At 43.1% G+C, this 23,508-nt stretch overlaps 1 protein-coding gene across 1 annotated transcript in view; it reads left to right on the top strand.

The window, feature by feature from the left end:
- Positions 1–695: 695 nt before the first annotated feature.
- Positions 696–23,508, top strand: part of LOC124788697 (5-hydroxytryptamine receptor-like) — a 179,145-nt gene continuing 156,332 nt past the window's right edge. Inside the window, exons 1-2 of the mRNA XM_047255978.1 lie at positions 696–735; positions 17,623–17,866. Coding sequence (XP_047111934.1) covers positions 696–735; positions 17,623–17,866 — 284 coding nt within the window. The remainder of the gene's footprint in view (positions 736–17,622; positions 17,867–23,508) is intronic.

Genomic DNA, 23,508 nt, shown 5'->3' with positions numbered 1-23,508 from the left:
GTACCCCGCCGTGGAGGGGAACTCCACTGGCGGAGGATGAAGAGGGGCGAGGCAACGGCAAGTCGTGCCGTGCGCCACCTGACGGCGTTATCAGCGGCGTAAAGGTGCTTCCGTCTGGGGTAACTCTGTCCCCAGCGTGTGGTCTGGGTCCTCATCGACGTCCTCACTCCACACCATTGAAGGCGCTGTCGTTGTGATGGTCGTACGGTCCACTTAGGTCGTAGGGGCGAAGGACGTCTCGGCGGCAGTCGCAACGGTGGAGTCCATTGGTTCAGGAGCACCTGAGCGAGCCAGTAGAGTAGGCATCGACACAGCCACAGTCGGCGTCATGTTGTCGTCATTCGTATCGTCGTGCAGTTTTTCCGAGACCTCGTCTGGTCGGACGGCCTCTGGAGCATCAGGAGGAGGTCATCCGTCTCGTTCCGAGACCGTACGGCGCCTCCTCTTGCGCCTCTTAGGTAAACATTGTTTGCGGGTTCGTCCCTCCGTGTCGGAAGACGGAAGGGAGTCGCGTCGCTCTGAGAGGAAGGCCGTCGCGGGAACATCAAATGAAGGTGCGTCTATATGTTCAGGCGGGTGGGTGTCGGAAGTCGTCGCTGTTGGCAGTGGCTTCGGAGTAGCGTCAGGCTTTGAGCGCAACTTGTTGGCCCCGGGGGTATCCGTAGCAGCTGGAAGGGTCACCGGTACGTGGTCCGATGGGCGACGGCCGGTGGGAGGAGAAGAGGGCGCCGATGCGTAGGTGATCGGCAAAACCGTCGTCGGAGCCGAAGGTTCCACGGTAGCGGCTGGCAATTGGGTGATGCGTCGCTGAAGACACTCAGATCTGAGGTGGCCTTCTTTGCAGCACCCGGAACAGGTCTTGGGTTGGCCGTCGTATATGACAACCGCGCGGCACCAGCTAATTTGCAACTAAGATGGCACGTGGCGATGGAGGTCGATGGTGATCTGCCGTACACCGTTAAGAACGGGGTACGTTTGGAATTGCGCCCAGCGTTCGGCAGTGTGGCCATGTACAGTGCCATAGGGACGGAAAGCCGCGATAACGTCTTCCGCCGGAAGCTCGAACGGGAGTTCGAAAACTCGTATGGTGCGTTTCGACAGTGACCGCTCCGACATTGCCGTCGGCGTGGCAAAAGCGTAATCCATGGTTGGTGTCACGAAGTTTTCTTTCACAAACCGCGTCATTGACGACTTTGACGTACACAATACTGCTTAATATGGACAAATGGATGCCCAAGATGTCGGAAGCTGGGATCTTAGCAACGTCGCATAGGAAGCGTTCCACTTCCAAGGCCTTTGGTCGTGCGTATTCGTTGCAGAAGTTGAATCGTAATGTTGATTTTCGAAAACGGTTGGCCATGGTTCTAGTGCACGTAAGCGACACGTAAGTGACGGCCGCGGAAATGTAAACAACAGCGAGCGCGCGCGCTCCGCAGGCGGAAACAACAACACGTCCGCACTGCACGGCGGCGAAAGCCGGACGCTAACCGCACGGCCACTTCGGCCGGCAATGTACATCGGTAAAACAGATTAGAGGCCACAGGAGGGGGACTGTTCATTGCAGTTGACAAAAATATTTTCTCTAGTGATGTCGAGGTTGAGTGTGACAGAGAAGTTATCTGGTCGCAACAGGTGTAGGAGAAACCAAGTAAATTGTTGGATGCATTTACCTGCCTCACGATTCTTCAATGACATTTCTAGAGTCTTTCAAAGAAAGTTCAGGATCAATTGCGCTTAAAAACTCAGATCATGCATTACTAGTTGGAGGCGACTTTGACCTACCGAGTATACAGGGTGGTCCATTGATAATGACCCGGCCAAATATCTCACGAAAATAAGCATCAAACGAAAAAAACTACAAAGAACGAAACTTGTCTAGCTTGAAGGGGGAAACCAGATGAAGCTATGGTTGGCCCGCTAGATGGCGCTGTCATAGGTCAAACGGATATCAACGGCGTTTTTTAAAATAGGAATCCCCATTTTCTTATTACATATTCGTGTAGTACGTAAAGAAATATGAATGTTTTAGTTGGACCACTTTTTTTGCTTTGTGACAGACGGCGCTGTAATAGTCACAAACATATGGCTCACAATTTTAGACGAACAGTTGGTAACAGATAGGTTTTTTTTAAATTAAAATACAGAACGTAGGTACGTTTTAGCATTTTATTTCGGTTGTTCCAATGTGATACATGTACCTTTGTGAACTTATCATTTCTGAGAGCACATGCTGTTACAGCATGATTACCTGTAAATACCACATTAATGCAATAAAGGCTCAAAATGATGTCCGTTTGACCTACGGCAGCGCCATCAAGAGGGGCCATTCATAGCGCCATCGGGTTTCCCCCTTCAAGCTAGACAAGTTTTGTTCTTCATAGTTTTTTCGTTTGACGCTTATTTCGTGAGATATTTGGCCCAGTCACGATCAATGGACCACCCTGTAGAATAGGACGTCAGACAGTCATTAGACGTCCTTTTAAACAGATTTTCTGAAAACTGTCTTGAGCAGCTGGTTCAGCATCCCACACGCAATGAAAATATCTTAGACCTTGTAGATACAAATACGCCGAACATTACCGACAACGTCAGTATAGAAAAGGCGATTAGAGATCATGATGTCATTATAGCAATTATGGTTAAAAAGTTAATAAATCGTCAAGAAGTCTAGGAGAATATTCCTGCTAGAAAGTGCGGATAAGCGTTGTTAGGATCTCACATAGACAGTGAACTGACATCACTTAGATATGGTAAGATGGACAAAGAGGAATTACGGGCAAAGTTTAAAGTGACTGTAACGTGCCTAGTAAGTGTATTAAGGACGGGAAAGACCCAAGACGATTTAATGACGTGATTCGGAAACTGCTGAGAAGTCAGAGGCTGCTGCACTCTTGGTTCCAACGAAACGCACAAATGACGACAACCAAAGGTCAGCAGAAATTAGTGCGTCTATGAAAAGATCTATGTCCGAACCATACAACTACTATCATCATAACACTTAGCAAATGATCTGGCAGATAACACGAGAAAATTCATGGCCCTTTGTAAAATCGCTAAGGGGGTCTAAGGCTTCCATTGAGTCACTTTTTAACCAGTCTCGTGTGGTGGTAGAAGATGGCAAAACGAAATCCGAAGTTTTAAATTTCACGTTCAAGAAATCGTTAGAAGAACAGTATATACGTAACGTCGTTTGACCATTGAACGGACTTCCGTATGAACGATACAGTGATAAGCATCAATGGCGTAGAGAAACTGCTGAAAGAGATGAAAATAAAAAAGTCACTAGGTCCGAATGGAATCCCAGTGCGGCTTTTCTAAGAGAACTCTGCGGCATTGGCCCCTTACTTAGCTTGCATTCATCGCAAACTCTCGCCCAGTGCAAAGTCCCAAGCGACTGGGAAAAAGCTCAGGTGACTGCTTTGTATAACAAGGAGAAAAGAAAACGTACGCTCAAAATTACGGACAAATATCCATAACGTAGGTTTTGCTGCAGAATCCTTGAACATATTCTCAGTTCAAATGTAATAAATATTCTTGAGACCGAGAAGCTTATGTCTACTAATCAGCTTGGTTTTAGAAAGCGTAGCTCGTGCAAAACTCAGCTTGCCGTTTTCTCACACGATATACTGCGAACTATGGATGAAGGGAAGCAGGCGGATTCCATATTTCCAAATTTCCGGAAAGTGATTAACACGGTGCCCATAGTAGACTGTTAAAGAAGGTACAAGCATAAAGAATAAGTTCAGAGATATGTGAAAGGTCGAAGACTTCTTAAGTTATAGAATTCAGTATGTTGTCCTTGACAGCGAATATTCATCAGAGACAAGGCTATCGTTAGGAATGCCCCAGGGAATTGTTACAGGACCTCTGTTATTCTCCACACACATAAATTATTTGGTGGAGAGAGTGCTTAGCAATCTGCAATTGTTTGCTCATTATGTGGTGGACGGTAAGGTGTCGTTGTTGAGTAACCGTAGGAGGATATAAGATGACTTAGATAAATTTTCTAGCTCTTGTCATGAATGACAGCTAGCTCTAAATGTAGAGGAGTGTAAGTTAACGCGGAAAAACAAACCAGTAATGTTCGGATACAGCATTAGTAGTGTCCTGCTTGACACAGTCAGGTCGGTTAGATCTCTTTCCAAGCATTCATCCCGACTGGCGGGGTCTGCTGTTATGGTTAACCGAATGTGGCGCGTTAATTTTAAGGGATGGCCGGATGCCCTTCTTGTCATCACCCCCTGGACGGTGTGTGTATCCCAACTGTCTGCATCAGTGTAATCCATGGAATAGTGCGAACGTGTTTCAGCTGTCTGCGAGTCGTGTAACTGAGGCGGAACGTGGGGACCAGTTCGATATTCACCTAGCAGGATGTGGAAAACCGCCTAAAAACCACATCCAGGCTGGCCGGCACACCTGCCCCCGTCGTTAGTCCGCTGGAGCGGATTCGATTCGGGGCCGGCGCGCCTACCCGAGTCCAGGAAGCAGCGCGTTAGCACTCTCGGCTACCCTGGTGGGTACGATCAGGTCGTTTAAATATCTGGACATAACTTTGCAAAGCAATACAAAATGGAACGAGCATGTGTGGATTGTAGTACGATTGGTTAATGGTCAACTTCGGTTTATTGGGAGAATTCTAGGAAAGTTTTGTCCAACTTTAAAGGAAACCGCATATAGGACGCTAGTGCGATCTGTTCTTGAGTACTGTTTAAATGTTTATGATCCGTACCAGATCGGATTAAAGGAATACGTAGAAGTAATTCAGAGTTGGGCTGCAAGATTTTGTTACTGGCAGGTTCGAACAAGTCGTAAGTGTTGCGGAGATGCTTCGGGAACTCAGCTGGGAATCCCTGGGAGGAAGGCGACATTGCTTCCGAGGAACACTACTGAGAAAATTTAGAGAACCGGCATTTGAAACTGACTGCAGAACGATCCTACTGGTGCCAACATTTGCGAAGGGACCACGAAGGTAAGATGCGAGAAATTATGGCTCACACGGAGGCATATAGGCAGTCGTTTTTTCCTCGCTCTATCTCCCAGTGGAACAGGAAAAGAACGACTAGTTGTGATACAGGATACCCACGCATCTTACCGTGGCTTGCGGGGTATGTATGTAGATGTAGAAGATTCCACTCTGCCCTCCTGAGAGACCCATTCATCTGGTACTGCTCCTCTACTCACAACGTAGTGCTCCACGCCTCCTTTGTACTGGCAGGTCCGCTTCTTATGGCATCTGTTGGGCAATTGCTCGTTACATAGGGCTGTCAGGGTACTTTTCATCAGTTAGGGAATTCTGCGGTGTGTGTTGGTGGGAAATTCTACCTGTCATTCATTTCCGCCTTCTTTCGTTCTCTAATTGTGCGTGAGGCGAACGAATTTCGGTATTCCTCGTTATGAGCTCTAATGGCCCAGATTTTCTCTCCGTTTTCACTTTGCAAGATTTATAAGGAAGTAATACTCGATGATATTACGGGAATATATCGGGTCATCGATTTTTGCCACTCGGGGCATTACATTCGGGCACGAACCACACATCTTCAGACGAGCCGTTGAAGACTGACATGGTCTTAAATTCATAAGAGCTGTGTAACTGCAAGACTGATCAACTAACAGCATTCAGCGCCCTAAAGGGCGGAAATGCGAAACAGATACCCAGCGGGTCGTCGATAGCCGTGGAACTCGACGAACTCGTGGAGATAATTGGATTCCATGCGTTACCCAATTGAAACCCGATGTTCCAGTTAATGGGGTTTTCTACCGTGCGTATCTCTACGGACTCTTAAATAATGTAACCCCTAAACGAATTAACAGTAGCCAAAAATGTCATTTTGTCGTATTGCATGGTACGCCCGGTGGAAACACAATGTTCCTCAGACGTAAAAGGAATATGGCGAACTCTTGGATCGTCTCTACCTGCTGTATTAATCCTCTCAAATGAGAGCCCGATACTGATAAGCAGTACTCAATAATCGTTTAGACGTGTGTTTTGTACGCCACTTTTTTCAAGGACGAATTAGTTTTCCTTAGTATTGTTAAAGTTAATACGCTTTTTCTATTAGAAGGTATACTAGTACACCTGCCACGCCACTTGAAGTGTCTCCAAACGACTCTCAGGTAATATAAAAGTGCTACATGTTTCCAGAAAGTGATTGTCAACAGTGTAATCAATCAGTAATGGATTTCACCAACTATATTTAATCGCAGCGCTACCAATCGTCGATTGTCTACAGGTCCCCCAGCATTTTGGTACAGTATTCTGGCTTTGCAAGGTGGAGCAGAAATGTGTCCTAAATGGCAGAAGAAGTGCACTGCAAACTCCAAACTCACTAAAAATTTCCGGTGATTAAAATAAAAAAAATGTTGTTCACGCAGTGCCTGTAACTAACCTAGTTTCCCAATGCCTGTTTACTCATGTTTATTTACACATATCACACGATGTTTCAAGATGAAATTTTTTTGTAATTCTCAGAGTAACCATAAATGCTACACACAGTAAATCCACACTTACAACACATGCCAACTCTATGACAGATGCTGGATTGGACCCAGTGAATCACCCTTTACAAGGCAACGACCCTGTAATGAGTCCACACAGGACATGGAAACCTGCACGTTCTGCCCTATGCGCTTCGGTACATCTCATATTGGGATCGTAGCCTTATCTTGCAACGCTTTAAATTAAAGAAAGAAAGAAAATTAACCTTCTGTTGTATTTGTTCCACATCACTTCTTTCTTCAAGTACTGTAAATTTCCAACTATGAAGCCGGAAATCCCCGTTTGGAATTGATTTCGTGACAAATAATGGAGCTTTTCCCGGAGTCCACGTTTCCCGAAAACGTAAAAACTCTTAGTGTGAATAACCCACAGAGTCGCAGTTAAAAAAGCAGTACACTAGGCTACGCATTTTGCGACAGTCCAACCAATAGGACAGACGCAAATCTGAACAGAGAGAGAATGTCTACAGTTATTAGGGGTACTTAATACGTGAAACAGTGCATTGTGAATTTCATAACCATTCTTAAGAAATATGGTCTGCCTCCGTAGCTGAGTGATCAGCGCGGCAGGCTGCCATGCGGAGGACCAGGGTTCGATTCCAGGTACTATTACGGAATTTTTCCTTGATGAGATTTGCACTCATACTCGAATGGCCAACTGGGCAGCCACTTAACTGAGTAATACCGGCTCCACGTCACGAAGATTGACAACGGTCGGGAGAGCGGTGTGCTGACACCACGCCTCTCCATATCGCATCCGATGACGGCATTGGCACAGGTGACAAGGCAGTCGGCCGGTGCCGTGGGACCCACCAGAGCCTGTGGAAATATGGGCATTGCTTGATGTATTCCACATGATTTTTCTATTTTGCGACTGTCTCGAAAATGCGGCTTAAAATAAGGCAGACGAATATAATAGCTGCAGATTTACACCAAAAAGTGGTAAAGTATTGGCTGGATGATTACCATTTATCGATTTTAACAACTTACATCGAATTTTGATGAGTGCCAAACGATATTATAGAATATCAACTGTGCACACGTTGAGTTAAATTCAAATTGATAAAATTAATTGTAGCTAGACTTGGCTCTATGCTTATAATATTCTCACTTTGAATAAATTACAGAAATGACAGCATCTCATTCCTTATTCACATTAATAGATGATTCATTATTAGTACTGAAATATTTTGTGGTTTAGCTAAGGCTCTGTATTACATGAACTGCAATATACTCCTAAAAAGGCATATCGTTTTGGAACATTCGTAGAAAAATTTTATTGTTTTTATTTCATCCATTTTTTTTTTCCTTATGCATATATATGATCCTCGAGCTATACTGACACGTGAAGAAAACAGACTCTTTTTGCAAATTTTACTGCTGAGAAAATAAGTAAACTCAGTTCCTGTTCTCTTACTGCAAAACACATAGAGTGACGCAAGTGGGAACATCGGCAGATAGTTGATGGCGAATATATAGTCATTAATACACTCTGCTTACACCAATTTCGTTTCCTATTCCATATGTCCATATTTCTGAAATTAAGGGTTTGTGTGGTACTGAGGCAAATGATTTTACGAAAATACAGCGCAGGCCCTATTTATTACGTTACCGGGAACCTTTTCACAACAGTTTTAATCCTTTATGAAGTTAAGACTCCCAACATTAGTTTATGCACAGCTTGGATTGCCATACATGTCAGCCCAATAAGTATATTATCATTGATTTATAGAATTAGACTACTATGACACTACTGCACTATGCACGGACACCAGGCTAAAAATGACTTACAAGTTCGTGGCGCCCTCCAACGGCAATGTTGGCATTCGATATGGTGTTGGCCCACCCTTAGCCTTGATGACAGCTTCCACTCTCGCAGGCATACGTTCAGTCAGGTGCTGGAAGGTTTCTTGGGAAACGGCAGCCCATTCTTCACGGAGTGCTGCACTCAGGAGAGGTATTTATGTCGGTCGGTGAGGCCTGGCACGAAGTCGGCGTTCCAAAATATCCGAAAGGTGTTCTATAGGATTCAGGTCAGTACTCTGTGCAGGCCAGTCCATTACAGGGGTGTTATTGTCGGTAACCACTCCGCCACAGGTCGTGATTATGAACAGCTGCTCGATCGTTTTGAAAGTTACCATTCCCGAATTGCTCTTCAACAGTGGGAAGGAATAATGTGCTTAAAACATCAATGTAGGCCTGTGCTGTGATTGTGTCACGCAAAACAACAAGGGATGCAAGTACCCTCCATGAAAAACGCGACCACACCATACACCACCACCTCCGAATTTTACTTTTGGCACTACGCACGCTGGCAGATGACGTTCACCGAGCATTCGCCATACCCACACCCTGCCATCTAATTGCGACATTGCGTACCGTGATTTGTCACTCCACACAACGTTTTTCCACCATTCAATCGTCCAATGTTTACGCTCCTTACACCAAGCGAGGCGTCGTTTGGCATTTACCGGCGTGATGTGTGGCTTATGAGCAGCCGCTCGACTATAAATTCCAAGTTTTCTCTCCTCCCGCCTAACTGCCATAGTACTTGAAGTGGAAACTGATGCAGTTTGGTTAGGACCCTCTTCAACTGTCAGTGGGCTCTGTCAATCAACAGACGAGGTCGGCATGTACGCTTTATTGCTGTACGTGTCCCTTCACGTTTTCACTACACTATCTCACCGGAAATAGTGGACCTACGGCTGATAAGGAGTGAGGAAATCTCACTTAGAGACGTATGAAACAAGTGACACCCAATTACCTGACCACGTTCGAAGTCCAAGAGTTCCGCGGAGTGCCCCATTCTGCTCTTTCACGATGTGTAATGACTACTGAGGTCGCTGATATGGAATAGTCGGCCGCTGTGACCGAGCGGTTCTAGGCGCTTCAGTCTGGAACCGCATTTCTGCTACGGTCGCAGGTTCGAATCCTGCCTCGGGCATGGATGTGTGTGATGTCCTTAGGTTAGTTAGGTTTAAGTAGTTCTAAGTCTAGGGGACTGATGACCTCAGATGTTAAGTCCCATAGTGCTTAGAGCCATTATGATATGGAATACCTGGCAGTAGGCGGCAGCACAATGCACCTAGTACGAAAAACGTATGTTTCTTTGGGTGTGCGTATACTTTTGATCACGTAGTGTACTTTTAAGACCATCGCTTTGGTATTTAAATTTGTTTCTAGTTTAGTGTGTGTTGTTGTATGTGACGGTAGGTCTCACAGCTTTTGAAAGCCCAGAATGAAAGAAAACAGATCATACTTCTCTTCAATCTGCAGCTGTAGAACATCGAGGCAACTGTGACGAGCAAAATTCTGCATGTGGTTTGGTAATTCCGTATATCTCCATTTCACATTAGAACAAACAATCTGGCAAAGACCCATCTTTCAGAGGAATAATTCTAACTGTTTGTAGCGGTTATCAGTTTTGTATCCATTTATTTACAGAAGCTGACAGCGACGGTAGTGATACTTTTAAGACGGCCGCTTCAGTATCTTAATTTGTTTCTTAGTTTAGTCTGTGTTGCTACATGTAACATAATGACGAAGAACAAATTCGTTTTTAGTAGTTCAGAAAGAAAGAGCACATATCATACGGAAACAGTTAACAATGTGTTGGTCATGCGCCCGGTAGCTGGTAGTCGACTCCGAAGTATTACGCACGTGCTGAGCACGTATTTCAAGCGCAGCTGCAACTTCTCCGTGAAGAGGAAGACGTATAACGAGCGAAACACACACGTGCAGCAGCTGGCCGTTTGCGTGCATCCCAGGCAGCGCTCGCGAAGAGGCGTGGCAGGGCGAGAAATACGGATGCCGCCCTTCTTCAGCCTGACCCCAGCCGAGCCCGAGTGGTGTGTAAGTGCGCCTGACGTGCAGGCAACCTTCACAGCGCACCAGCTCCGCGCTACGTGCGGCCCGCGCAGACCTTTTAGCGGAATGGGCCCTGCATAAAACACCATACCGCATCAGGCAGCAGCGTCACCGGTGTGAAAGGGACACACCATCTCCCTCTAGCCATTCACAGCACCCCAAGTTGCGGAGTGACGTGTACCACTCCAGCAGCTGATCCGTCGCAATCCACACATTTCAAAATGGAAGCAACGGCTTTTCAGTCGAGCTAGAGACTACAGTGACTGATTCTTTTGAAAATATCTTATCGTCCGACACAATCACATTAATTTCAAGAGAAATAACCCCTGACAGTTTTGCAATGTGTTTTAAATATGCATTCTTATTTTAATGATTACCTTTAAGTTTTCTGATTTTCAGTTACAGAACAAAGCACACAGTTTAATGTTTTTACATAGTATAGGAAACTAATTTTACATATTTGATATACATTTGTAGCTGTTTGAACTTGTAATCATATTTGTTTCGCCTTGATAGCTATTGGCTGAAGTGCAGAATGTTGTACTGCTGGCAGTGCACTCTCCGCCCAGATCGAACTGGTGGATGAAATGAAAGTAAAGAAAAGACAATTCGGTGTCACCGCTGTTACCTTGCTTCCTGGCTATAGAATATGATTTTGAATTTCGTTCTCGACTATTCTGGTTTTTCAAGTCTATACTGATCGAAGCTCAAGTTACTTGTAGTCGCAAAGGTCGCATTCGACAATGTTTCCAGACATCGGCTTAGTGTCGACCTTAGACTTCAAACGGTGCCGTTTGGTTAACAGTTGAGTTATTAGTTATGAAATGTAACATAGTCGAAAAGGAAACTTGGATATTTGAACTTCAGAAATGCCCGAGGGCAAGGGTCGACTTAATTCTTACGCTTTTTTCTTGAAGTAAATCTTCAAAAAGTACTCATTTCTACAGATAATACAGTTTACCATCCACGATACCAGAAACACGGTCACTAGTATACACAATATGATTACGAAGTGTGCGTGCAGTAGAAAGCTCCGATGCTGACGTCAAAACCAACAATACTATTGCTCGATAGCCCACAGCAGCCACAACACATGGTTTTGTGACTGCGGTTATGGGTTAATAGAAGGTTTCCTTACGTGAATGTGTGCCACCCGTTGTGTTCTCCGCAAAGCCTACCATCATTATATAGTAGTCTTGAATGAACTGTGGCATGAGCCCGAACAACAGGGGACTGACGTTCTAAGACACGTATTAAAACTCTGGAATACTGCATTGATAATGGCTAGTTACTAGCCGAAATCTAGATTTGCTTCATTAAAGCTTGAAAGGAAAGGACGCCTGATTGCTGTGCTCCATTATTTTGAAATTCATATCACAGTCGTTGAGTGCATTCCACATTCCTAATGGATGGAATCTTGATCAAATAATTTAGTTGTAACTGGGTGCACAGCCGTGATAAATATCTTGAACGAAATTCGTTTTCTGCAAGGACTGTCATTTATTTCCATTTTATTATTTTGAGTATGCGCCATTTCAGCTATCTAATCGTTCTCAAGAAAAATTTAAGCCGTTAACTGCATATGTTTTGGATTACAGTCATTTTCATTAGCAATCTGAGGTTGGCAAGGCCTGAAATGGCGTAACTGCCTGTTTCTGGCTGTACTGTGCCGGATATCATAGTTAAAGCTTTCCATTCTTGTGAGCCGTCTGTGGTTGGCCGGGCGTGAAATGGCTTAACTGCCAGTTTCTGGTTGTACTGTAACAGATATCATGGCTAAACCTTTCAATCCCAGTCAACCATGTGAATGTTTAATGTAAAACTTCTAAAATCGTATTTGTATGTGTTGAAGTTCGTGTTTGTAAGCGTCTGGTTGGTATCTGAGAAATGTTTAAAACTTACTTTCGTATCAAAATGTGTAAATTGCAGTGCAGGGCAATAGGAGAGTGTTAAAATTAAATTTTGAACGTAAATATGTGAAGCTCACGCCACACGCTGCGAAATCCAGACTAGACAGTACGTAATTCGCCTGTGTCCGTAGCTCGTGGTCGTGCTGTAGCGTTCTCGCTTCCCGCGCCCGGTTTCCCGGGTTCGATTTCCGGAGGGGTCAGGGATTTTTTTTGCCTCGTGATGACTGGGTGTTGTGTGATGTCCTTAGGTTAGTTAGGTTTAAGTAGTTCTAAGTTCTAGGGGACTGATGACCATAGATGTTAAGTCCCATTGTGCTCACAGCCATTTTTGAACCAATTCGCCTGCGAGAAAGTAATCTGTTTTGAATGAAATTTAAACATGAGATTTGATTGTAAAAGAAAGGACTCAGATTTAAACGTTGCCCTGAATATTTTTTAGCTTAATCTCTATTCTTACGGACAATCAAAGTACCTTAACTGTTAGTCTAGCTACACAGCAAACGTTCATAAAATTTAACGCATCTGACTTTCTTATAAAACTGTTTGGAAACACACAAGATACCACCTTACTGAGATCTACTGGTATTAAGCCCCTGAACTAATATGATAATTTCGCAGATACATTCCGACGATCACTGTGTACTTGAACGTCGTTGATAACTAAATTATAGGCCTACCTGTGCACACGGAACGCTCGTCAGTTCTCTGTTCCAATTCAGATAAAGATGAAACTGTAAAAAATAAGATTTTCTTTACTGTACTTGCGATGTGCAATGAAAGGCGGTATCTTATCACTTTTCATAAAATGCTTCTGCAGCACACAACTCACGATGTGCAGTGCAAGTGTAGAAACACAATCATAAAGGTGAAGAATGAAAAATGAGGAACTAAATTTAAGTCTAACAAATGAGAAGAAAGACTCTAGGTGTAACTATGTTTCATTAATCCATAACAACAACACATCCTTTCACAGAGTTCTGACAACTAGACAACTTAGCAAAATATATCTTAATAACTTTCCTGTGTACAATTACTTTACTTGACACTTGCTTCAATTATAAGACAAATCCATGTGCTTCATTATCAAATTTCTATAGTAAACCTTAGCCATACAGTGTTCTAACAACATGAAACTACACTATTACGAATTTAAATGACTGGATTACCTTTAAAAAAATTCCCTTTTGTCATTCTTGCATTTATATCTTCTCATTTCCACAAAAATTTTCCTCAGAATGTGTTATTAAAAAATTCTGTTTAAATAATGCTGCCTCCACTTTATGGAAGGTCAGCTTCCATCCATTTCAAACCAAGTACAGAAAGACTGTCTAACACACACTGGCTGGGAGGACAGACTTACAAAGAATGTGGTTATATCGATACTACGGAGCAGGAGTACATTTTTCAAATCCTCAACTTAAGTCCCATTTGTGACCAAAACTTCGTGAAAATCGAAATGGTTAACAAGACAGTCCCCTTTCACATGGACTACTGATGGAAATGACTGTAACGCAAAACATTTGTAGTTATCGGGTTAGGTATTTTACTTGAGGCTGGTTACACAGCCTAAATGGGGTGGTATGCAAAATAATAAAACGGAAATAAAAAACAGCCGTTGCGTACATACATACATATATCCTTCAACATGATCATGCTTCCGTAAAATTAACATAGGCTACTGCCGACTGCTACTTAGATCAAATGATAGTTTTCATCTAGAATCAGGTTACTTTGAGACCTTTGTAAGATAATAACCTCTTATAGTTATAATTTATTTCGTTATATAATTTAATTTTTTTCTTTTGCTCTCACGGGGAGCCCCAGGAGGAATTGTCAGTATTTATGGATATGACAAGTACGCTCATTTGAAAAAAGAAACTTCACATGGACATGTGTTCTATTCCTAATGGGTACGGAGATACAACACATTTAATTCACATTTGTTTATTGGCTAGTTAGGGAAAGTACAGATGCAGTCACACAAGCAATATATGGTTGACAAATCAGACCTTCACGGCTGATATCGGCGATACTGACGATAGTTGATTTACGGGCATAGGGCCGTGTTCCAAGGCAGTATTTCCTGCCTAACCTTTCGTCTTCGACTGCTAAAGGCTTCATCAGAGGTTTTAACTTCTCAAACAAGCTCAGCAAGCCGAATTGTTTATACATATCGTCCCAACCGTCGGTTGGTGACGTCATCAGACCAATGCTTAAGATCGGAGAGTCGGCCCACGTACGTGTGGTGGAGAGGAGTTGGGTCTCTGTTTTATTTAGCATTAGGGCCCATAATCTGCCTAATCTCCAATCTTCTTTTTTTATGCTGAAATTATTTTTGCTTTCGAATTCTATGGCCTGTCTGAATATCCTAGCATAGTAATTATTACAGCTTAATAAAAACAGTGTGTCAGAGAAACGAATTGGGTGGTCCTCTGGCCACATTGTGTGATTTGTTACTGCTGATTTAACAGTCCTGCCCAGAGGCAAATTGCTCTTATGTCGTTCTAAGCGGGAGTTAATGCTTCTTTTTGTAAATCGTATGAACACTTGCCCGTAAGTGGATTGGATTTTATAAACTTCTTGTGAGGCAATAGGCGGGCGTAGGACTAGGAAACCACAAATTTGTTGCTCTGCTACTGTGGTCTTAGCAAGATCTAATAATTACTACGCTAGGATGTACAGAGAGGCCATAGAAATTCAAAAGCGCAAAACCAATTTCAACAGAAAAGAGTAGAATTGGAATAAGACAGTTGCAGGCGTTGGTGTTAAATAAGACAAACAGCGCCAACCCTTCCGCACGACAAGCTCCTCACAGCATACGTCTGTACAACTCCGCAAGTTTCTGCAGTGTTGCGTACATAAAAAAAAGAGAAAAAGAGAGACATATAAGTTTGTTGAATTGTATTGGGTCTGTAACAGCTTTCTGAGTCATTATAGCCTTTAATGATCCCTCCATTAGTGGAAAACGAAACTTTATGCAGATAGTTATACTTTGGACCACGGCCCAATGCCCTTTAGTCACATAGCAGCAATATCACAACATGTTCTCCCAAGAGTTCACAAATGCATTGACGTTGACCGTGGGATATTTATTTATGTATTTATTCTGAATTCTACAACAGCTGTAAAGGACATGGATAATGGTGCTTAGAGGTGAATGTGTTTTTAAAAACGCATTTTTCAACAGACACTTTGTAAAATAATTATTCTAATTTTTAGTAATTGTTGTACATGTGCAAACATGACAGTTTATTGAATAATACATAAAATAAATAACAATGCTTTCTATCTCCAAAGCCATTCGGATCAAGGCTTACGTCCATAAGTAGTTTTTCAGTTCAAATAGTAGATCCTGACAGATCTTTAAATACTGACCCTTCCTCCTACGACAGCCTGTATACGGTGCTCAAAATAAATGTTGCATATTCCTTATTGTTGATACTGGACATAACAGGACACAATAATGATTTTGTTATGTAAAGTACAGTCATAAGCAAACAAAAATAAACAAGATAAACACATATTCACTTGATAAACACAAACAAAAAAACAAAAAGAAAACCTTACAAAAGATTCAATTGAAAACACTGCAGTTTCTTCTCTGTCATCTTGCACAACACATTATTTATCAACGAAAAGGCACTTTCCAGTGCGGTTAGCCATACTCCTTAGCAAACTGTTCAGAGAATCTTGGGCAATGTTTCCCATTCCTCCACAGCGGCGGGTATACTATCTTATAATGTTTCTGGTGGAAGAGAACGACTGCAAACCGCTCGTATTAACATTGCCCATGGATTATCAGTGCATTTGATATCCGAAGAATGTGGATGCCATTCCATTCGACTAATTCTGGCTCACAGGATTGTGTCGATGGGGGGCGTGCATTGTCGTCCATCCCAATCCACTATGCTCACCAAATAGAGCCACAGTGCGTGAAAGGATGTTGATTCTTCATACGAGTCATCCTCCCATCTACTGTCGCAAGGGGTGTCCTCCAAACGAACATGATTCCATCTCCAGGCGTGACTGAATCGTTTTGCTAAGGATGGTGATCTGCAGCACAGCTAAGATGTAAATGTTGTCCTCGTTGCCTCCACAACCGAAAATCAGAATAGTCGGGTTTTAGACTGATAACGTATCGGATCAAGAAAGAGAGTTGTGTCACACTGCTGCCTAGCCTATAAAAAGTGTATTCGCACCTCTCCGTACATTATTTAGAGCAGGACCCTTGAGATGTCTTACGGCACATAATACCTGCTCATGGAGCCTATTTCGTATCGTTTGTGTTAGCACCCGCACTCACGTAGCTTTTCGGAACAACTGCCATAGACGTACAGCATTGTGTTGACTGCCTCTGTCTGCTGTTATACCCAGATATGTTTGCGCCCTGTCTCTAGAAACTTTTTCCAAATTCTAGAGACATCACACTGACTCACAGTGAAATTCGCTGCGACGTCCACCTGTCTCTTCCCCTGCTCCATTTGGAGCGCTGATACGATCGTATGTTATTGTTGTCCGAACGATTCGGTAGCAACACAATTCTGTTAATAACACACGGCACCGGTAGTAAAATGTTTACAGGTGACACAGTTGCTATAGACTGCACCCCTCACGCTATAAAAATGGACTGTTTCCGCTAGAATTACCTTAAAAACAAACCAACGTACTGATATCGTAACGTACTTCTGAGCCATAACGTCCAATATTAAAGTTTCTGTGATAAGCAACGTTTATTTTGACCGCTGTAGTAGTAGCAGTAGTGTAGTTTGCTTTTGTTTCTGGGTAGCAAACCAGAGAACTGACAGCAAAGAAATAAATAGTGCCAGGATGAGATTTTCACTCCGCAGCGGAGTGAGCGCTGATATGAAACTTCCTGGCAGATTAAAACTGTGTGCCAGACCGAGACTCGAACTCGGGACCTTTGCCTTTTCGAGTTACAGTCTCGGTCCGGCACACAGTTTTAATCTGCCAGGAAGTTTCAAATCAGCGCACACTCCGCTGCAGAGTCAAAATATCATTCTGGAAAAATCCCCCAGGCTGTGGCTAAGCCATGTCTCCGCAATATCCTTTCTTTCAGGAGTGCTAGTTCTGCATGGTTCGCAGGAGAGCTTCTGTAAAGTTTGGAAGGTATGAGACGAGGTACTGGCGCGAGTAATGCTGTGAGGACGGGGCGTGAGTCGTGCTTGGGTAGCTCAGTTGGTAGAGCACTTGCCCGCGAAAGGCAAAGGTCCCGAGTTCGAGTCTCGGTCCGGCACACAGTTTTAATCTGCCAGGAAGTTTCAAATAAATAATGGATCTGTTCACTAGAGTGGTGTGCGCTGACCGCGAGCGCTCGTGCGTGTGCCCGCAGGCAACGTGTTCGTGATCGCGGCGATCCTGCTGGAGCGCCACCTGCAGAACGTAGCCAACTACCTGATCCTGTCGCTGGCCGTGGCCGACCTGCTGGTGGCCTGCCTCGTGATGCCGCTGGGCGCCGTCTACGAGGTGAGCAGCCAGTGGACGCTGGGCCCCGAGCTCTGCGACATGTGGACCGCCTCCGACGTGCTCTGCTGCACCGCCTCCATCTTGCACCTGGTCGCCATCGCGCTCGACAGGTACGTCACAGCCGCGCTGCACCGACACCGCTGGACAGTAGTGTAGGCTCCCAGCTATCTATCCAGACCGGGGCAGGTTCCTTAACCGACCATTTTTATGCTGCATGTTTAAAAGAGTGTGTGCTATATTTTAACAGGAAATGGTAGTGATCAAAACCAGAAAAGTAAAATTCCTATAAACATAGGTTTGGAAAAAATACTTGAGATACAGACCGTTTCGCTTGTGCAGAAAACAGCAAGTACTCAATGGTGCAAGATGATTTTCTGTCCGTGATTATTGCTCATTTCTTAGTGTTTTCATTTTTTTTCTTTATATGCCCATATTGGGATGTTATGAATTCTGTAACTTGTCTGTGTTTAATCTTGTGAACTAAAACTAGAATAATTTGGAGTACTATTCTTAGAACTCGCGTATTTGTGTTGTCATCCTGAACAACGCCAGTCGTGTAGTTACAACATAAATCGCTCAGAGTTGAGCTGTCGTTGTTTGTTGTTGGGGGTCTTCAGTCCGAAAACTGGTTTGATACAGCTCTACAAGCTGCTCTATCCTGTGCAAGCCCCTTCATCTCCGAGTAACTGCTGCAACCTACATACGAGGGAGCGTCAAATAAAAACCTTAAATTTGTCATAACAAATCGAAATTTCGCGCCGTTATCCAGTAGGTTGGTAAGCGTGCTACAAACAGCATGCAGAATGGCCTGTAGGTGGCAGCTTAGTGCAGGTGCACACATACCATCACAGTATCAGTATAAAGATGGCCGTCCCACTTTCGACTTGCACCAGGGAAGAACAGCGTTCTGTTATTCGGTTATTGCGTAGTGAAGGTGTGAAACGAAATTCATAGACGAATGAAGGTTCAGTACGGTGCTGCATGTTTGTCACAGCAGCAAGTCTACGAATGGAGTAGGAAGTTCGCAAATGGTGTGACTTCAGTGGAAGATGCTCCTCGTCCAGGTCAGGCACAAGGAGTTGTGACTCCACAGAACATTGCAGCAGTCGAAGCCATAGTGAAGAAAAACCGCCGAGTGACACTGAATGACATTGCAGCATGTTTACAGATTAGTCATGGTGCATGAGTGGTTGCGCGGGCTACCAAAAGAATTTTTGTAAAGGAATTTATGCACTTTGTAAGCGCTGGAAGACTTGCATTGAGCGTGGGGGAGATTATGTTGAAAAGTGATACAGCTTTGTACTACTTCTGCACAATAAATAATATTTAAAAAATATTTAAGGTTTTCATTCGACTCATCCTCGTATTTCTGAATCTGCTTAGTGTATTCATCTCTTGGTCTTCCTCTACGATTTTTACCCCCACACTTCCCTCCAGTACTAAACTGGTGATCCGTTTATGTCTAGAAAGTGTGCTATCAACCGACCCCTTCTTCCAGTAAGGCTGTGCCACAAATTTCTTTCCGCCCCAACTTTCTCAGTACCTTCTCATTAGTTATGTATGTACTCATCTAACCAACACATTTCAAAAGCTCCTTTTCTCTCCTTGCCTTAACTGTTAATCACCCATGTTTCACATCCATACATCGAAACATTCCATACAAATACTTTCAGAAAAGATTTCCGGACTCTTACATCTATATTAAATGTTAACAAATTTCTCTTCTTCAGAAATGCTTTTCTTGTCATTGCCAGTCTACATTTTACATCTTCTCTTCTTCTTGCCAGCATCAGTCATTTTTCTGTCCAAATAGCAAACGTTTTCTGCTACCTTAAGTGTCTTGTATTCTAATCTGATTCCCTCAGAATCACCTGATTTAAATCTACTACACTCCACTATCCTTGTTTTGCTTTTGTTGATATTCATCTTGTAGCCTCCTTTCAAGACACTACCCATTCCGTTCAAGTGCCCTTCCAAGTTCTTAGCCGTCTCTGATAGAATTACAATGTTATCGGCGAACCTCAAAGTTTTAATTTCTTCTCTCTGGACGTTAATTCCTACTCCAAAATTTTCCTCGGCTTCTTTTACTGCTTGTTCACTGTGCAGATTCAGTAACATTGCGGACAGTCGACGACCCTGTCTCAGTCCCTTCTCAACCACTTCTTCCCTTTCATGTACCCAACTCTTATAACTGCCGTCTGGTTTCTGTAAGAACTGTAAATAGCCATTCACTCCCTGTATTTTACCCCTGCTACCTTCAGAATTTCAAACAGAGTAATCCAGTTAACATTGTCAAAAGCTTTCTCTGAGTCTACAAATCCTATAAACGGAGGTTTGCCTCTCCTTAACATATCTTCTAAGAGACGTCACAGGGTCGTTATTGCCTCGCGTGTTCCTACATTTCTCGGAAATTAAAACTGATCGTCCTCGAGGTCAGCTTATACCAGTTTTTTCATTCTTCTGTAAAGATTTCGTGGTAGTATTTTGCAGCCACGACTTATCACTGATCGTTCGGTAATATTCACACCTGTCCGCACCTGCTTTCTTTCGAACTGGAATTATTAAACTGTGGAAATATATTCTAATTAACTTTGCCAAAATGATTAGAAAACAGAATTTTACATTAAATAAGCTGTTCTGTGAAATTCTACTGTGCAGTACAGTGGGGTGCTACAAAGTGTGACGTCACACAATACGTGACTTGCAATTCCCGTTGACAAAGTTAACAGAATAAAAATATTACACAAAATTAATAATCAAATTTTGAATGAATAAATCACCAAAATGTTTCCATAAAAGTCCCCTGTGAATTTTCGTACACAATGCGACTGAGTAAATCTCCAAACACAAAATGATGCACAGAAGAATATAACACTACACGGTGGAAATAAAACTGTTACCATACTAAATTAAATCTGAACTGAACTTCGCTTAAACTGACCTGGTAACGAATTTTGAAAAGCAACTGTTTTAACTGCACTGTAAATGGCTCTAGCAAATTTGTGTCGCTTACCTGTGGCAACGAACAGTTAGTACTGCTCGAAGTTATGCATATAGAACATGCAGCGTAGGATCAGGCAAGTTAGATAAAAGAAAAGCATTTCGTAAGTTAAACATAAGAACGTGCAACTATTCTAAGGAGATCAGGCCTTAGTTTTAGCAACAGTGTTCCGTAAAGTGTAATGCGGCGACACATATGATAAAAAAATGTGAAATTATTTCGTCTGAAGGAAAGCTGAACTTCAAAAACCTGTATCGTCCGACTATTATAATCAGCTTTACAAAATTTATCTTTTATGACAAATTTTACACTGCCAAGTGATTAATTATTAGAGATGGTAAAGGAGTAATAAAATCTATAATCTCTGAGTGCAAGCGATGTGACTGATTACTATACTTGGTCTCGTCTGAAGAATGAACTAACTCAATGAAACCAATAAAGAAAAAATTCCACTAAAACTTACCGTTTTTCAAACACATCACAATTACGAGCAAGCGAGCAATGCAACAACAACTTTACCTCGTAGTGATCACTTGTCCAGATAATCTTTACCAAATTACATGCCAAAATTCATCATCCTCTATGTCTTTCTCTGTGTGCTCTGCAAGCTATTTCAGGCTGCTCAGTAGCATGGGCAACACTCGTATCTCTCTCAGTAGCTTCTCTCATAACGCTCACTGCAACGACAATGCTACTGATAACCAAAGTCGACAGCCTTGTAGCCAGAACCTCCGTGGCATCACATCCGCCTATCGAAAACTACTGTTTGAAAAATGTTTAGCGTGCAAATCCATTCATGTCCATCGTCCATTCCGACGGACGCGGGCAATTTCAGCAGGACATGCGACACCCCACACATCCAGAATTGCTCCAGAGTGGCTCGAGGAACACTCTTTTGAGTTTAAACAGTTACGCTGGTCACCAAACTCTCCAGACATGAACATTATTGAGCATGCCTGGGATGTCTTTCAACGTGTTGTTCAGAAGGGATGTGCATCCCCTTGTACTCTTACTGAGTTACAGATAGCCCTGGACGTTTCATGATGTTAATTCCCTTCATCACTAGTTCAGAGATTAGTCGAGTCCACGCCACGTCGTGTTGCGGCACTTATGAGTAATCGCGGGGGCCCTACGCCATATTAGGCAAGTGTACTAGTTTCTTTGGCTCTCCATTGTAGTAAGCCAACTATTCTGACGTTCATGTCAGCTAACAGCAGTTACTATCGCAAGTTGTGTTTATGATACGAATGAATCCTTTCCAAAATCAAATTTCTCTCAATCACCTTTGAAGGGTGGATTGAAATAGAAAAAAATTTTTCTTGAAGTGTCTTTAAAACTGAATATAAAAACAATTTTTCAAGCTTACGCAACTTTCAGAGGAGTCTTACAACCTTAAATAAATGTATACAATTGAAAATAGTGCGCCTGTCAAAGCAGTCCTTAAAGGGAGATAACAGTTTTTCAGACCTTAAAACAATAGTAAGCTCGCACTGACCCACACTAAACAGTGACGAATTTATTATGTAGACCCCCACCCCTCAGGTCGGGGACAGAAGTTACAGAATTACAATACCGACAACCAATTAACAAGTTGGAAGTTTCGTGGAACATGAGGTGCTGGAGGGGGCTAAGAAAGAGGACACAAGAAAGTCATATCAAATAACAACTACGCCGACGTGGTGTAGGAACACAGTCCACTCCGGGTAGCGAAGTTTAACACTAACCACTAATGGTGAAACACGAAGAACAACTTCCGAACAGTAACATTCGAATAAAGCGGCTCACCGAGAAGGGTAGTGGCCGGCAGGGCACCTCACACAGACTCAATGCTGCAAGCAATTCCGTAAGGCGACACACTTTGCCCCGTCGAAACCAAGTTCCGCCGTACAGCACGCCGCTCCCGTGAAGCGCTGCAATAGCCGCTAGCCGCTCCGAAGTCACCACTGCCGTCCGGGCACACCCTTGCCCGGGACGCTCCTCCTAATGGTACTTCACACACGCGGCCGTTCCACCGGCAGCCCGCGCTACCCTATCTGTGCCGCTCGCGAACCGCCTGTCCACAAGTTCCCCCTCCAGACTCTCTTCACGACTCCCCGATGGCTTCCACTTAAGACGCTGGCCAAAGCGAAAAGGCCGCTGCCAGATGTATACCTGCGAAGTAAACCTCCAGGAGAACGATACGGGCTTTATGAACTCGGAACGCAAGTATCACTACATATTTTTAAAGCTATTTATGTAAAGTGTGGAAATTAATTCTATATCGTCGGTTGTGCACCATACTGAACCTCGAAACAGAAGAATGTCTTCTCATGAGACATTTGATATTTGCAAATAAACTGAGTTTTCCAACGTTTTATAATTTTTACGTGTCTTTAAAATGGTGTTTTCCATTAGTTTTCGATAGCCTGATTTCAAACTGTATTTAATTTGTATCTGTTTCTTTTACAATACTTCTACTTGATTTAAATTCAAATACTGTGAATTGGTATGTGGTAGAATAATAATGTAACAGGTAGACTATCAAATACAGTAGTGACCATATTTTCTCATTTTAAACTTCAATTGAAAATCTGTGTCCATGTCCATGACCATTTTGAACATTGAAACATTTTTTCACTTTTGGAGAAACATGAATTTTCCGTATTAATTTTTGGAGCCTCAGTAAAAAGACTGCAGTACACACAAACTGAGTGCCATTACTTAAAAATCCGGGTAAGTTCAAGTAGGCCTGATGCACTGAAGGTTCTGTAA

This window comes from Schistocerca piceifrons, chromosome 3 (genome assembly GCF_021461385.2).
Source record: "Schistocerca piceifrons isolate TAMUIC-IGC-003096 chromosome 3, iqSchPice1.1, whole genome shotgun sequence".
In the NCBI taxonomy this organism is placed as follows: Eukaryota; Metazoa; Arthropoda; class Insecta; order Orthoptera; family Acrididae; genus Schistocerca; species Schistocerca piceifrons.
This window is presented reverse-complemented; position numbering and strand designations above follow the sequence as displayed.